This window comes from Pelodiscus sinensis, chromosome 15 (assembly GCF_049634645.1).
Source record: "Pelodiscus sinensis isolate JC-2024 chromosome 15, ASM4963464v1, whole genome shotgun sequence".
Classification (NCBI taxonomy): Eukaryota; Metazoa; Chordata; order Testudines; family Trionychidae; genus Pelodiscus; species Pelodiscus sinensis.
Window position 1 is genome coordinate 42020620 of NC_134725.1, and position 16983 is coordinate 42037602.

The 16983-nt window shown below is 44.5% G+C and overlaps 1 protein-coding gene across 1 annotated transcript in view; it reads right to left on the reverse strand.

The window, feature by feature from the left end:
- Positions 1-842: 842 nt before the first annotated feature.
- Positions 843-16983, reverse strand: part of KREMEN1 (kringle containing transmembrane protein 1) — a 39819-nt gene continuing 23678 nt past the window's right edge. Inside the window, exons 4-7 of the mRNA XM_075898927.1 lie at positions 13644-13976; positions 8601-8759; positions 6937-7021; positions 843-1833 (exon numbers count right to left, since the gene is read on the reverse strand). Coding sequence (XP_075755042.1) covers positions 1671-1833; positions 6937-7021; positions 8601-8759; positions 13644-13976 — 740 coding nt within the window. The 3' untranslated portion in view covers positions 843-1670. The remainder of the gene's footprint in view (positions 1834-6936; positions 7022-8600; positions 8760-13643; positions 13977-16983) is intronic.

The window sequence follows — 16983 nt, forward strand, 5'->3', positions numbered from 1 at the left end:
TAGCTTTGTCACAACCAGACTTGATACAAGGTACAGGCAGTCCCCGGGTTACGTACAAGATAGGGACTGTAGGTTTGTTCTTAAGTTGAATCTGTATGTAAGTCGGAACTGGCATCCAGATTCAGCCGCTGCTGAATCTGGACGCCAGTTCCGACTTACATACAGATTCAACTTAAGAACCCCAGGCTTCCCCAAGTCAGCTGCTGCTGAAACTGATGAGCACTGATTCCAGGAAGCCCAGGGCAGAGCAACTCTGTCTCGGGCTTCCTGTAGTCAGCGCTGGTCAGTTTCAGCAGCGGCTGACTTGGGGACGCCTGGGGCAGAGCAGCTGGGGTGCTGCCGGGTTGGTCCAGTAGTGCCCAGAGCAGGTGCTGCAGGACCAATCCACAGCGCCCCAGCTGCTCTGCTCCAGGGTCCAAAACAAAAGCCTGGTCTGCTGGGGGGGGGCACACTATCTGCGCCCCCCCCCCAGCAGACCAGGGACACGGGGAAGCAGAGCAGCAGCGGGGTGCCGCGCCTCTGAGGCTTTGCTCTGGCAAAGTCTCAGAGGCGCGGGACTCCCCCCCCCATGGCTGCGGCTTCAGTCCCAGTGCCTGTGGTCTGCTGGGGACCGTCCCCAGCAGACCACAGGCACCGGGACTCAAGCGGCAGCAGCGGGCGGGTTCCCGCGCTTCTGAGGCTTTGCTTTGGCAAAGCCTCAGAAGCGCGGGAACCCACCCGGTGCCCCTGGTCTGCTGGAGATGGTCTCCAGCAGACCAGGGGCACCGGAGCAGCTTACGAACGGGGCTTTCTCGCCCTGGAGCTCGCAGGTAGCAATCTGCTACCTCGACCTCCAGGACGAGAAAGCTCCGTTCGTAAGTGCGGATCCGACGTAAGTCGGATCCGCGTAAGTCGGGGACTGCCTGTATAACAATGGCATACATTGGTCACTACAAATCTGGTGCTACTATATGTGACCTCTTAGAAAACAATTCATGGGCATGCTGGCTCTGACACACAAACTTCAAACTCTAAACATCCCACATTGCCAGTCAACTAATGAGCACCACCTATTTAACTTACATTTGCAGCTCAGGCTTTATTGAGCATTTTCCTGCAAATTTGACTTTGTAGTCTTAGTTTGTTCTCTGTATTTGTACTTTGGAAAAGAGGCCATCCAAAAATAGCACACTGACTATTCCACAGATACTTTCTCAAAGTCTATGACTCCCTCACCTTCATACATTGCCAGCTAGACATGTGTACAGCAGAGACAGCTCAGCACCAGTTGCTGCAGCAGCTGAAAAGATGGTGCCATTTATATTTGTGCTTAACTTTGATCTTAAAATGACCTAACCTATTACAACAGTCAAAGCAGACCCAACACCCTTATTTCCACAGGGTTCCCAAATTCATCTTGTTTTGTGAGTCTGTGGGACATGTACCGGTTTAGAGATTTTGCTTCTATTTTAAGTGTGGTGGCTTAAGGCCATACTTAGAAGGATGAGGCAGCTGACAAGCTCCAGATACTTCAAAATGGTTGTAGCAGCTGGCTTTCCCATGTCTGGTGTGCATTTTAGGAACTCAGAAAAGGTCAGTCCTGATCCATTGGTAAATAAGGAGAAAACAGAGGGAAAGGATTATGCCCAAAATTGCAGGAGAATATTGTGTTTCATGCAGAGACTGGCACTTTAGTTTCCCACAAGAAGGTTGCAATCATCTTGTTGGCTCTTAAGTTTTTTCTTGAAGATGGAGATGGAGGTGGAAGGCTTGTAAAATATACTCCAAATCTCTCCTGCAGTAATTGCTTGGTGAGAATCCGTTATCTCAGAGAAAGAAGGTGCCCGATGAGATCTAAGAAACAATTATTTGACAGTTATGATCTGAACAACATGCTAAATTGTTTGGCAAACTGCTATTGTTAAAACGACAAGGAGTACTGTTGCACCTATAATAAAGATATTATAGACTTGATATTTATTGTTACTCTTCTATGATTTGTCTTGGCTCCAAATGAGACTTGGGCAGCATTATGCTAGGCACTATGCACCACATAGTAAGAAAACATCCTTGTCCCACACAGTTTATGATCTAAATAAACTAGACAGAACAGGATGAGAGAAGACATAGAAGGTACTTGATAAGGTCACAGCAAGTCAGTGACAGAACAGCAAAAAGAGCCCACGTTTCCCGAGTCCCAAGCCAATGGCTTATCTGCTGGACTGTGCTGCATTATTGTTATTTCTACCTACATATGTATAATATTTCAAACTGTGGAGGCTTCTTTAATCTAAATGACAAAAGCATAAAAATGTCCAGTGGTTGAAATCTGAGCCTATAAAAATTAAAACTAGAACTAAGGTGCAAGAAAGAATTACCAATCATATTAGATTAACCAAATATGTGGTAAAACCTCGCTCACTTGAAGACTTCAGACCAAGACCAGATGTCTTTCTAAAAGGTACATATGTTAATTAAGCCATTAATTATATGGCTTGATGCAGAAATTAATGGGCAAAATTCTATGGCCTGTGTTCTTCAGGTCAGATTAGATCATTATAATAGTTTCTTTTGAGCATAAAAAAATCTTGGCATCAATGCTGAATGTTGAATAGAGGTCAAAATAATAGCCATATTCTCAATCTAGTGCACTAACTCTTTTCATAACCCTGTTGCTAGTGAGAACACAAAGAGCAATCCAGTTGGAAGATTTCAGTGACTTTGAAAAAGACTTAAGGATGGCTAATCAGCTAAACATGATGTTAATACAGCTGGACACAGATTATCCAACAAATTCTTGAAATGCATTGGACACAACTTTTTATTACAGAAGGTAGAGAAAGAGAATGGCAGAGAGGCTATTATGCATTCTGACAAACAGAGAAACTAGCTGAGAATCTGAAGGTGGAAGGCAACTTGGGTGAAGGTGACTGAGAGATGACAGAGGTCAGAAAAAAAGCAGTGGATTTCAAAAAGGCAAATTTGACCCATCTCAGGTAACTGGTAAGTAGACATGGGAAGCAAGTCTAAGGGAATTAAATTGTTCATGAGAGCTAGCAGTTTTTTAAAGGGACATTATTAAAGACACAAGAACAAACTATTCCAATATGTAGGAAAGATAAAAAGACTGGTCAGAGACCACCTAACTCAGCCAAGAGATCTTCAATAACCTGATACATTCCTCTTTACATGACTCTTACTTTTGAGTAAGTCAAATTACACAGAATGTACAAATTACACATATGTAACTATGTCTAGATAGATGTAAAACAACTCCAGCATGTAAGGATAAAATTAGCAAGACCAAGCCACAAAATGAGATTAAATGTGGCAGGGATAAAAATGGTAACAAAGCATTTTACAAATATGTGGGAAGCAGTGACATGATCAGCTGCCTAGGAGCAGCAGCAGCATAAGTTTCCCTTGGGATGGGGAAGGCAGACCAAGGGCTGGGTAGGCCCATTACCCAATGAGGAGGGAATGACAATAACAGAGAGTTGAAATATTAAATGCTTTTTTTCATATTTTCATCCAAAATGTTTGCAGGGCTCTGATGACAAATGTAGAGAACAACCATGTAAATGGGGTAGGATCGGGGGCTAAACCAGAAAAGAACAAACTGCCTTCACATCAGCAGGGCCTGATGAAATGTACCCTAGAGTGCTTAAGGAACTGACTGAAGAGCTCTTTGAGCCATCAGTAACTATTTCTGAGAACTCCTGGAGGATGGGAGAGATAGCAGAGGGCTGGAAAAGGGACAAATACAGAATCTGTAAAAAAGGGAATAAGGGCAACCCAAAGAATTATAAACCTGTCAGCTTAACTTTAGTACTAGAAAGATGCTGGAGCAAATAATCAAGGAATCAATTTGAAAACCTCTAGAACAGGGGTGAGGAACTAGATGCTGACTGTGGCTTGCCTGGATCCTGCTCATGAGGCCTGGAGCTTTCCCCTTCCCCGGCAGCATGGTGCCCTCCTCCGTAGCTGGACCACCAGTACTAGCTCTCTCCACTGCAGGGAGGGGGGAGCCATGGCCCAGATCCAGGCAAGTTGTGGTCAGCATCCAGTCCATGGGCTCTTCCTGGCAGGGGGCAGGAAGCGGCTCTGACCTAGGAATGGTGGCGCAGGGAAGCTCTGTCCCCTGTGCTGCCTGCAGGCTTCACCCCTAACCCCATAGCTCCAATTGGCCAGGAATCCCAACCAATGGGAGCAGCGGGGGCAGTGCCTGCCAACACATAATGTCATAGAGCTACCTGCACCCTCCCAGGAGATGTGCCTGGAAGACGCCCCTTAGTGGTCCCTGCCAGCCTTACAATTGATGGCTCGGAATATGCATTTATTAAGACGTTAAACTCCACAGTGTTCCTATACAGCTGTTCCAATGGTGAATTACTCTCGCTGTTATTGTCTGCTATCAGAAATCTCTTCCCTGTGGAGGAACCTGTAGACTGAAATCCTTAACCTTCTCTGGCAATTAGGTAAAAAGATTCAGGGTCTTAAATCTCTTGATATAACACTGATTTTTAAGACTTTGGAGGTTTTATGGAGGTGAGGTCCATAAAAGGCTATTAGCCAGGGGATAAAATGGTGTCCTTGGCCTCTGTCTGTCAGAGGCTGGAGAGGGATGGCAGGAGACAAATCGCTTGATCATTGTCTTCGGTCCACCCCTCTGGGGCACCTGGTGCTGGCCACTGTCGGCAGACAGGATACTGGGCTAGATGGACCTTTGGTCTGGATTGTAAAAAATTGAAATGGGTACAGAAGAGAGAAAGAATATAGACCAGCTGATTCATTGCTGACAGAATGGGCTGCTCTTTAACATTACATTAATACTTTGTGCATGAAATAGTAAAGTAATCAGCCTTCCCCCCATTGAGGCAGAAAAATCTTTGTTTGATTTGCTTTCCTCTGTAATTTTAGTTTCATAGAATCATAGAATAATAGGACTGGAAGGAACCTCGAGAGGTCATCAAGTCCAGCCCCCCACCCTCAAGGCAGGACCAAGCTCCGTCTACACCATCCCTGACAGATGTCTATCTAACCTGTTCTTAAATATCTCCAGAGAGGGAGATTCCACCACCTCCCTTGGCAATTTATTCCAATATTTGACCACCCTGACAGTTTGGAATTTTTTCCTAATGTCCAATCTAAACCTCCCCTGCTGCACTTTAAGCCCATTACTCCTTGTCCTGTCCTCAGAAACCAAGAGGAACAAATTTTCTCCTTCCTCCTTGTGACACCCTTTTAGATATTTGAAAACCACTATCATGTCCCCCCTTAATCTTCTTTTTTCCAAACTAAACAAGCCCAGTTCATGAAGCCTGGCTTCATAGGTCATGTTCTCTAAACCTTTAATCATTCTTGTCGCTCTTCTCTGTACCTTTTCCCATTTCTCCACATCTTTCTTGAAATGTGGCGCCCAGAACTCAACACAGTACTCCAGCTGAGGCCTAACTAGTGCAGAGTAGAGCGGCAGAATGACTTCACGAGTTTTGCTTACAACACACCTGTTGATACAACCTAGAATCATATTTGCTTTTTTTGCAACAGCATCACACTGTTGACTCATATTCAACTTGTGGTCCACTATGACCCCTAGATCCCTTTCCGCCATGCTCCTTCCTAGACAGTCGCTTCCCATCTTGTATGTATGGAACTGATTGTTCCTTCCTAAGTGGAGCACTTTGCATTTCTCTTTATTAAACCTCATCCTGTTTACCTCTGACCATTTCTCTAACTTGCTAAGGTCATTTTGAATTATGTCCCTATCCTCCAAAGAAGTTGCAACCCCACCCAGTTTGGTATCATCTGCAAACTTAATAAGCGTACTCTCTATCCCAATATCTACATCATTGATGAAGATATTGAACAGTACGGGTCCCAAAACAGACCCTTGCGGAACTCCACTTGTTATCCCTTTCCAGCAGGATTTAGCACCGTTAACAACAACTCTCTGACTACGGTTATCCAGCCAATTATGCACCCACCTTATCGTGGCCCTATCTAAGTTATATTTGCCTAGTTTATCAATAAGAATATCATGCGAGACCGTATCAAATGCCTTACTAAAATCTAGGTATATGACATCCACCGCTTCTCCCTTATCCACAAGGCTCGTTATCCTAGCAAAGAAAGCTATCAGATTAGTTTGGCATGACTTGTTCTTCACAAACCCATGCTGGCTATTCCCTATCACTGTATTACCTTCCAAGTGTTTGCATATGATTTCCTTAATTACCTGCTCCATTATCTTCCCTGGGACAGACGTTAAACTGACCGGTCTGTAGTTTCCTGGGTTGTTCTTATTCCCCTTTTTATAGATGGGCACAATATTTGCCCTTTTCCAGTCTTCTGGAATCTCCCCTGTCTGCCATGATTTTTCAAAAATCATAGTTAAAGGCTCAGATACCTCCTCTATCAGCTCCTTGAGTATCCTGGGATGCATTTCATCAGGACCTGGTGACTTGCTGACATCTAACTTTCCTAAGTGATTTTTAACTTGTTCTTTGTGTATCCTATCTTCTAAACTTACCCTCTCTCTGCTTGTATTCACTACGTTAGGCACACCTCCAGACTTCTCGGTGAAGACCGAAACAAAGAAGTCATTGAGCATCTCTGCCATTTCCAAGTTTCCTGTTACTGCTTCTCCCTCCTCACTAAGTTTATATGAGACTCTCTCACCCCGGCAACATGAATGGCAGTAAGATAAAACCATAAGGGATCCTCAAATTGCAAGTGCCATTCTACAAAGAATGGAAAGTTAGGTCTGAGCTTTATTCAGCAAGTGAATGAGGAGCCACTGAGAACAACAACCTACCCATGTTACTGAACATGCCAACTCACACAGTGAAAGACAGTGAGAGTGGCTCCCTACGGGACACACATAGTCCTGTGCCTGGGCCTGAGTCAGTCTGTCCAAGGTTATGGTACATCTGAGAAACTTAATTTTCTACTTACTTTTTTATGACATTCAAAAGTATCCGTGCCAATATGGCGGTGACAGTTAGGATAAGGAGAGCTGTGAGGCCATAAATTGTCCAATCTGTGGAAAAAGAAAAAGGCATATCTCTTTCTAGCTCATTAATTTGCTTATAGTTCTAAAATAATGTATGTGCTTTCTTTTTAAAACACTTAGGTTATGTCTACACCACCACCCTAGTTCGAACTAGGGTGGTTAATGTAGGCAACCGGAGTTTCAAATGAAGCCCGGGATTTAAACATCCCGGGCTTCATTTGCATCTTGCCGGGCGCCGCCATTTTTAAAGCCCTGGTAGTTCGGACTCCGTGCCCGCGGCTACACTACCTCGTGGAGTACCGGTAGTTCGGATTAGAGAGTCTAATCCGAACTACCTACTCCGTGCCGCGTGTAGCCGCAGGCACGGAGTCCGAACTACCGGGGCTTTAAAAATGGTGGCGCCCGGCCAGATGCAAATGAAGCCCGGGATGTTTAAATCCCGGGCTTCATTTGAAACTCCGGTTGCCTACATTAACCACCCTAGTTCGAACTAGGGTGGTAGTGTAGACATACCCTTACTCCTGGCCACTCAAGTGAAAGCTTTATGTCAAGCAATGTTTAAATTAGAACAATTAAAGCTGAAAGAGATCTTTCACATTCCTATTTGGCCACTGCAAGATTGTTCACTACAAAGTTTCCAGCTTCCACACATATAGGCTACGTCTGCACTTTAAGTTCTTCTGGCAGAAAATAGGCTAATGAGGGACTAATTATCATAAGTCACAATCTCATTAGCATATTTTCTGATATTTCTTTTTGCACAAGGGGTTTTTGTGCAAGAAGAAGAAGCAGTGTGGACATTTTCTTGTGCAAAAACCCTGTTCACACTTCTTTTTGCGCAAAAACTCCCTGCACAAAAAGAAACAGCAGAAAACGATTTCCTTAAAGGCATTTTAAAGCTGTGCAATTGTCTGGCTTTGAAAAGGATGGATGCACTTTCCCAGGGAATTTTAAGAATAAACCACAAAATGCTTATGGGCATGCAAGGAGATTGGGTGGCCTCACACCAGTATTTGGCCTATTTTCTTCCCATTGTAGATTCTGCTTGGTGTTTGCTAAGTGTTGTATTGTCCTGCTCTGTGTCCTGGCATTCCTTTAGCCTGTAGATGTTTGGTCAATGCATCAGATCATTAGCATCAGATCATTCTTTCAATCCCTTTGCCATTCCAGCAGCACAAAAGAGACTAGAGAGGCCTTGAATGGCAGCAGCTGAAAATTCTCCTATTACAAAAGAGGTAAACTAGTACCTCACCAGGGCCTCCTGCCCTTTCCTACACACTTTGGCTTGAGCATGTCTTGGCAGGGGCACTATGCTCTGGCAATCTGGGCTGGTAGAGCAGCCCCAATGGTGTGTCGTGTATTTGAAAATGCAAGTTAAAAATCTCTGAGATCCTCAGCAGTTTCAAGCATCGGGAGCACAGAGGTAGAATAAAACCACTAAATTCCCCACTGTCTTGCCCCTTGTGCATTCAGCACTGCTTGGTATCACGTTTACTTGTCCAATAAATGTACGTCACTAGTGCATCACACAGAGAACGACAAGACAAAACCATTTCATAAGCCTTATGTCAATGCATCTTTCCTGCTCCTTCCCTTCAGCTATTACCAGGCATGGTGTTCCGGGGATGACTTGGGCTGGTGGTGATGACATAAAGTATCTTTGAAGACTGGGCTGCATTGATATGGATATTTGCTTGTTCAGTTATCACCTCAGTAAATTTCTGATTCACTGCGGTAATGTCCTGGTGTAGTTTGTCTTTGAGAGCTGAAAACACAAAAGGTTATACAAACAAGATCTTTATTTATTTATTTGGGCATGGATTTTGACTATGCATTTTGTTACAGTAGGATTGTGATTCTGTCTGGGTTATATTAGTAGAACCCCGCACAGTTACAAATGTTTACAGATACTGGGCTGCAGATACCCACAGATAGACATCAGGATCCACAAATCCTCAGGGCTCGACTCCCAAGAGCCCCTGAGGCCAAGAGAGAAGAGTGTTGTCCCATCACGCCTGCAAGCTAGCACCTCACATCAGCAGCTCGTCTTGGCAGCACAGCTGCACCACTCCACTATGACCTCCAGCCATGGCATCTACTGTCTGCGGGTGTACAGCCTTGCTGCTGGAGGACCTGAAGGTGGTGCAGCCACACTGCTGACATGGGGCACTGGCTTCCGGGCACCACTGGGTCACACTCCTCTCCCTTGGTCACAGTGGCTCTCAGGAGTCGAACCTTGCGGAGCTGCAGTTCCCAATATCTATCTATGGGTATCTGCATCCCAGGCAGACATTTGTAACCAGGCAGGACTCTTCTGGAAACTTAGACATTCATTTAACAGCTGATGCGGGAGAAGTTGTATCGGTCACTAGGCTACAAACAGCATGGATTTTCTGACTGTTGTTCATCAAAATTCCATTGGACCTATTCAAGGATCAAAATGTTTTCCTTCTCAAGCCTTAGGGTATGTCTACACTAGCCCCCTAGTTCAAACTAGGGAGGCTAATGTAGGCATTCAAAATTGCAAATGAAGCCTGGGATTTAAATATCCCGGGCTTTATTTGCATGTTCCTATCCGGTCGTCATTTTGAAATTCCACTAGCCCAAAGTAACTTTCCGCAGCTACACGTGGCAGTGAAATGGTAATTTGAACTACATCCTTAGTTCAAATTAACTGTTACACCTCATCCCTGGAATGGTGACTGGATGGGAAGATGCAAATGAAACCCAGGATATTTAAATTCCAGGCTTGATTTGCAATTTCGAATGCCTACATTAGCCTCCCTAGTTCGAACTAGGGGGCTAGTGTAGACATACCCTTAGATAGTAAGGAGAGACATGTAGAAAGTGGAATGAGACAGATTCTGATCCAATTCCTATACTCTGCTTTGAAGACATATACGCACCATAAAAGGGCTGGAACAGCTCTGTGGCCACTTTCTCTAGAACAGGATTATGTGAAGCTGGCCTGGCATAGGTGGCCTTGCCAGTCCCCTTTGCAGCATCAACTATAGGGAGCTAGCCAAAATAGGAGAGGGAGTAGCCATAGCATGCAGTGAGATGCCTAATAGCAGTTGTAGAGGCCAGAACAGCTCCCAGCATAGACAAACTCTCCATCTGTGCCTCTCAACTACAAGTCTAGCCTTGTAATTCCAGAAGAAATTTCTCCAGTAATCACATTGAAACTCAGGAACTTGCAACAAACCAAACTCTCCAGGTGCCACCTTAACTTCTTAGCTTGTTTGAAAGAAAAAGGCCATGGCCCAGAAAAAGACTGGCTAGAGCGAAAGACTCATAGAATGATACTCTCTCTCATTTGCCCCCTATGATCATAGAATCATAGAATACTAGGACTGGAAGGGACCTTGAGAGGTCATCGAGTCCAGTCGCCTGCCCTCATGGCAGGATCAAATACTGTCTAGACCATCCCTGATAGACATTTATCTAACCTGCTCTTAAATATCTCCACAGGGGTCTTTGCCCACGAAAGCTTATGCTCCTACACTTCAGTTAGTCTATAAGGTGCCACAGGACTCCTCGTCGCTTTTGCAGATTCAGACTAACACGGCTACCCCTCCGATACTCCACAGATGGAGATTCCACAACCTCCCTGGGCAATTTATTCCAGTGTTTGACCACCCTGACAGTTAGAAACTTTTTCCTAATGTCCAACCTAAACCTCCCTTGCTGCAGTTTAAGCTCATTGCTTCTTGTTCTACCCCCAGAGGCCAAGATGAACAAGTTTTCTCCCTTCTCCTTATGACACCCTTTTAGATATCTGAAAACTGCTATCATGTCCCTCCTCTATCTTCTCTTTTTCACACTAAACAAACCTAATTCCTTCAGCTTTCCCTCATAGCTCATGTTCTCTAGACCTTTAATCATTCTTGTTGCTCTTCTCTGGACCCTCTCCAATTTCTCCTCATCTTTCTTGCAATGCGGTGCCCAGAACTGGACACAATACTCCTACTGAGGCCTAACCAGCGCAGAGTAGAGCGGAAGAATGACTTCTCGTGTCTTGCTCACAACACACCTGTTAATGCAGCCCAGAATCATGTTTGCTTTCTTTTCAACAGCATCACACTGCTGACTCATATTCAACTTGTCGTCACTATAACCCCTAGATCCCTTTCTGCCATACTCCTTCCTAGACAGTTGCTTCCCATTCTGTATGTGTGGAACTGATTGTTCCTTCCTAAGTGGAGCACTTTGCATTTATCTTTATTAAACTTCATCCTGTTTACCTCAGACCATTTCTCCAATTTGTCCAGATCATTTTGAATGATGACCCTATCCTCCAGAGCAGTCACAACTCCTCCCAGTTTGGTATCATCTGCAAACTTAATAAGCGTACTTTCTATGCCAATATCTAAATAGTTGATGAAGATATTGAAGAGAGCCAGTCCCAGAACAGACCCCTGCAGAACCCTGCTTTTTATACCTTTCCAGCAGGTTTGTGAACCATTAATAACTACTCTCTGAGGGTATGTCTTCACTAGCCCTCTAGTTCAAACTAGGGAGGCTAATGTAGGCATTGGAAGTTGCAAATGAAGCCTGGGATTTAAATATCCCAGGCTTTATTTGCATCTTCCCATCTGGGCACCATTTTTACATCCCTTTAGTCCGAACAAAGTCCTTAGTTTGAGTTAACGTTTGACTGCTGTGTGTAGCCGCGGGCAGTTAGTTCGGACTAAGAGGATTTAAAAATGGTGCCCGGACAGGAAGATGCAAATAAAGCCCGGGATATTTAAATCCCGGGCTTCATTTGCAACTTTGAATGCCTACATTAGCCTTCCTAGTTTGAATCAGTACAGTTATCTAGCCAGTAATGCACTCACCTTATAGTAGTCCCATCTAAGTTGTATTTGCCTCGTTTATCAATAAGAATATCATGCGAGACCGTATCAAACGCCTTACTAAAGTCTAGGTATATGACATCCACCGCTTCTCCCTTCTCCACAAGACTCGTTATCCTATTGAAGAAAACTATCAGATTGGTTTGACATGATTTGTTCTTTACAAATCCATGCTGGCTGTTCCCTATCACCTTGGCACCTTCCAAGTATTTGCAGATGATTTACTTAATTACTTGCTCCATTATCTTCCCTGGCACTGAAGTTAAACTGACTGGTCTGTAGTTTCCTTTTTTATAAATGGGCACTATATTTGCCCTTTTCCAGTCTTCTGGAATCTCTCCTGTCTCCCATGATTTTCCAAAGATGATAGCTAGAGGCTCAGATACCTCCTCTATCAGCTCCTTGAGTATGATGCTGAATATGGGATTCTCCTACCAAAGTATACACTGAGGCCATGATAGCAGTGCGGGGGGAGGGGGGGTGCCAGAAAAAGGAATGAGACCTTGCTTATCTTGAAGGAACAGAGAAAAGCAGCTGCATGGTGTCCCAGAGGGATAATATGCATTGGTTTGCCAATAGGACAACTGAACGGCTTCTCCAGATCTCAGGAGATGATGCTGAGGAATGGGATTGCAGTTAAACAGCCAACATCTTTTGTTTAGCGCATATTTTCTTTTTTACAACCTAATTGCTATTAAAAATCAAGTTTGCTTATTGAAATGTCAAGTGGTGGCTGTAGAGTTAATCATGGCACAAAGAGTTGAAGCATTCTATCATTTCATTGCAACCTGATAAAATTAGTATAAGTGGCCATCTGGTTACAGGCAGTCATTGAGGAGAAGGTGAGGTCTCTGTCTTGCAAGACATACAGTTAGAAACCCTGAGGATAAAAAGAAGAACAATGGCTAAATCCACACTCCTTCCTTCCAGAGGCACTGGAACAATGTGTGTAGTGGAGGTGCTGAGAGACACTGTACCAAACTAAACCCTGTAGATGTTGGAAACCACTTTGAGTCAGGGGCTGTGGAACCACCTATAGCAACCCTCATTCCAGCACCTAAGCCTTTTCTTTTACCTTTTCTTATATCAGTTGAGCTTTCCTGGCATGAGAAAAAGTGTGTGTTGTAACAGGCAAGATGAAAAGGAGCTGAGCAAAATGACTTGACTGTAACTGGTACACTCATCAAATGCCAGGACACTTTCTGGCTGAGTAGAACAGACAAGAAGTTGGAAAGAGCTAAGTTAAAACAGAAGGTGTAGCTGGACTACTGGCACCATTTCAACTTTAGTCTTCCTTCCATCCTCACCATATCAGATGTGGTCAGGGAAGAGAGGGGAATGGGCTTTTGGGAACTGTTAACCCATATTTAGTGGAGACAGGGTTGAAGAGCAGGCTACTAAATCAAAACAGAAGTTTGGGTGGGAGGCCTTACTCCTAGCACAATGAATGGAGAACCCTCCGATGTGAATTAAAATATTGTTTTCTCTGTGTCCACAGGCAAGTCTCTATGGGCACATCTTCACTCACTGTGCCAGAGATCGATGTTCTGGCATTTGATTTAGTAGGTCTAGGATAGAGCTGCAAATTGAACTCTGTGGGCAGATCTGGCCAGCATCTGTACTCCTCAGAGTTGTGAGGAGTAAGGAAAGCCGATAGAAGTGTATTCTATATTACCTGGAATTGTGTTCCTTAAGATGACCTTCCAGGGCTAGTGTAGACCTGGCCTATGTGGTCTAAACACCTTAGAAAAATGGCCCATGAAGAGCTATACATGAAGCAGTTAGCCTCTTACCTCTGTACACGACAGCAAATCCCTGTGCCTGATTGAACTGATCTGAGAAAAAATACAAAATGACAAAATCCAAAGAGACATTAAAGGAGATGGGAGGCCGGCTCCTGCCATCAAAACGAGCCAGCACCTGGTAGGTATAGCCATCCAGCACCTCCACCATGTCAGTGGAGTCTTTGATGTCAAAGAGAGTGAAGTCAAACTGGATCTGAGATGCTCCGGGAATTTGTATGGTCCAGTAGCAGACCCTGCCTGTGGCATAGGTGTCAGGGAAATCTGGGGAATAGATCACAGATGTTGAGGAAGTATAGTTCCCTCCACAGGATCCAATGAGGGCTGTGGGAGAAAGGAGAAAAAGCAAGTGAAAAATAAATGTGTATAATCTGTACTTCCATAGCATGTTTCATCTAAGACTAAATCTCACGGCTCAATTGTGGCTTTAAGCAACAGACTTGCACAGGGGCAGGAGAAGCTGAGAACCCTAGGGGGTTCTGTATCTTAGACCAGTGCAAGATGACTGTCTGGGTACCTGGAAGCATGGCTGTGGTGCTACCCTCTTCCAGGTTGCATTCTGCATGTCTTTCACAGGAAGGCAACTCTACTGAGATGGTGCAGAGCAAGGAACGGAGGGGATCAACCTCACACATTTATTTCAGGAACCCTAGTGTCAGTCTAGGCTATAGTTGTGTCTGTCTCTGGTATTGTAGCCAGTAGTTTGTACTCTCACATCACTTCACATCAAGGACAATCTGGTCAAAATGAGCTAACCACTTCACCAACTCTCACCCTACCCTTGTGAGGTCCAAACATATAACACTGTGTCTTGCTTATGAGCTACCTCTCCCTGTAATTAAAGCATTCTTAGCAGCACTTTGCATATAATTGTTTGTGTCATTAGTAACTAAGTTGCACACATGGATAAGAGCAGTGATTTGACTAAGAATAACTCTGTATCACAGGATTGTGTGGTCTAGGGAATAGGGTGTTCACTTATGGAAGGCTCTGTGGTGGGTTCTAGTGAGCTTCTCTCCCCCCTCCTGTTGCCCCCAAAGGAAAAGTGGGATAAAAGGGCACCCTGAACCTAGGGCAGGTCCTGGTATGGCCTAGCCAACAGGGTGTTTGCCTGGGGAGAACAGAATGGTGGGTTTTAATCCTTTGCTCTTCCCTGCCCCAACTCTGGCAGCAGAGGTTGACTTATTTGTGACACTGAAAAGTTTTCAACGTTTTGTGTGCAGAAATGCCTGAAACTAGTTTATGATCTTTTCTTCGGTGATGTTCTGGTGTGTACTGCTATTGTTTATGTAAACTAACATAGCCTGCTGGTATGTGATTTTGCACAGAAAGGGTCCATGGACATTAAGTATATTGACTGATTTACAGAGACTTCAATGATGTGTATTGCTTACATCAGTGCTCAAACATTATCTTTCTGGCTTTGATTTATATTATTTCACATTCTCTTTCTGGGGCTGGAGCTGGACTATCACTAGCTCAGCCACTGTGTACCAACTTGAAGATCAAATATTGTCAGATTTTAAATAAGGGCTTAACCCGTTAGACCAGGGGTGGCCAACCAGTTAGATATGAAGAGCCAAAAGCACTGTGGATAGTAGTGCAAAGAGCCATACATCCCTCCCCCAGAGCTAGGCACCCCCAGTCTCCCCCGACTCTAACCCAATGCTCTCCCCCTCCCCCAGACCCAGGCACCCCCCAGGTCCCTCTCATTCTAACCCAATGTCTGGGTCTCACTGGAGCTTCCACTGCCACAGCCACGCACTTCTCCCTCTAGGAACTGGGGCGTATGAACAAAGTGGGCATGCGGCTCCGAACGAGCCGTAACACCGAGAGCCACATTTCTGTGAGCAAAGAGCTGCATGCAGCTCAAGAGCCACAGGTTGGCCACCCCTGCATTAGACCATGGAGTGGAGGGAGACATTAAAATACCTTTATGCTGAAAGTAGAAATGACAAGCATTCCTGCTGCTGAGCACAAACTAGGGTTGCTAACTTTGGCTGGGTGAATTCCTGGAGATTTCATCACATGACATAATCTTTAATGACAGATTAATCTTGAGTTCCTGGAGATGCCAGGAGAATCTGGGGGGTTGGCAACATTAGCCACAAGACCATTAAGTTTGTAGCACATCTGAGAAATCAGACCTCTCAGACCAAGTCTACACTGTCCAAGAAAATTGATGCAAGATACATAACTCAGGTCATATGAATTGTGTAGCTGGAATTGCCTTGCACTGATTTTCTGGGGTGTCCCCCACAGTGGGAGATCGATGAGAGAAATGCTTCCATCAACTTCCTTTACTCCTTGTGATGGTGAGGAGTACGGATGCCAATGGGGGTGCCCTCTGCATTAGAGTTAGTGAGTCTTTGGGTGGCTTAGATCACAGAAGTCCCGTGTGGGTTTTCGCTAATCAAGCCAATGACACCTGCCTTCCCGCCCTCAGACTTTCCACCACCTTGTTCTGCTGGGTCAAAAGCTCTGGTCTCCTTCAGTCAAGGCACAGAGATGAGGTTACCTCCCCCCTGCAGAGGAACACAGACATCAATCAGTTCAGCTCCAGGAAGACAGTTATAAGGGCTCAGTATCCAGGAAGACAGCCCCCAAAAGACCAAATCCCCAAATAAATCTGTCTTACCTATGTAAGAGTTCTACACAGAGAAAACTCATACAGATGTCTGCTCCTCCTTAGTCAATGAAAGAGAGATATACATAGTGGTTGCTCCCCCAGGTAATGATTATTTACATTGGGCTTAATAGTAAACAAAAGGGTTTTTATTAAGTACAAATAGTCAGATTTAAGTGATTGCAGTGATAACAGACAGCTCAAAGTAAGCTACTAAGCCAAAATAAACAAAACACATCAGCTAATCGTAACTCACTAAGAAACTTGTTTCATGCAGTTTCTTACCTTAAATAGTTGTATTCTAAATGTCTTTTTCACAAGCTAAGCAGCCTCCTAGCTTGGGCCCAATCCTTCCCCCATTCACTCTTAGGGTATGTTTACACTAGCTCGTTAATTCGAGCTAGGTAGGCAAATGAGGCAACCGGAGTTGCAAATGAAGCCCGGGATTTAAATATCCTGGGCTTTATTTGCATGTTCCTGTCCGGTCGCCATTTTGAAATTTCACTAGCCCGAACTCACTGCCGCGTGCCTACACGTGGCAGTGAAACATTAATTCGAACTAAATCCTTAGTTCAAATTAACTGTTACTCCTCATTCTACGAGCTAGTGTAGACATACCCTTAGATACTTCCAGCAGGTCTTTTAGGTAGTAAGTGGAGTTTGCCTGTTGTCTGATAACTGTCCTAGGCTACGTCTAGACTGGCC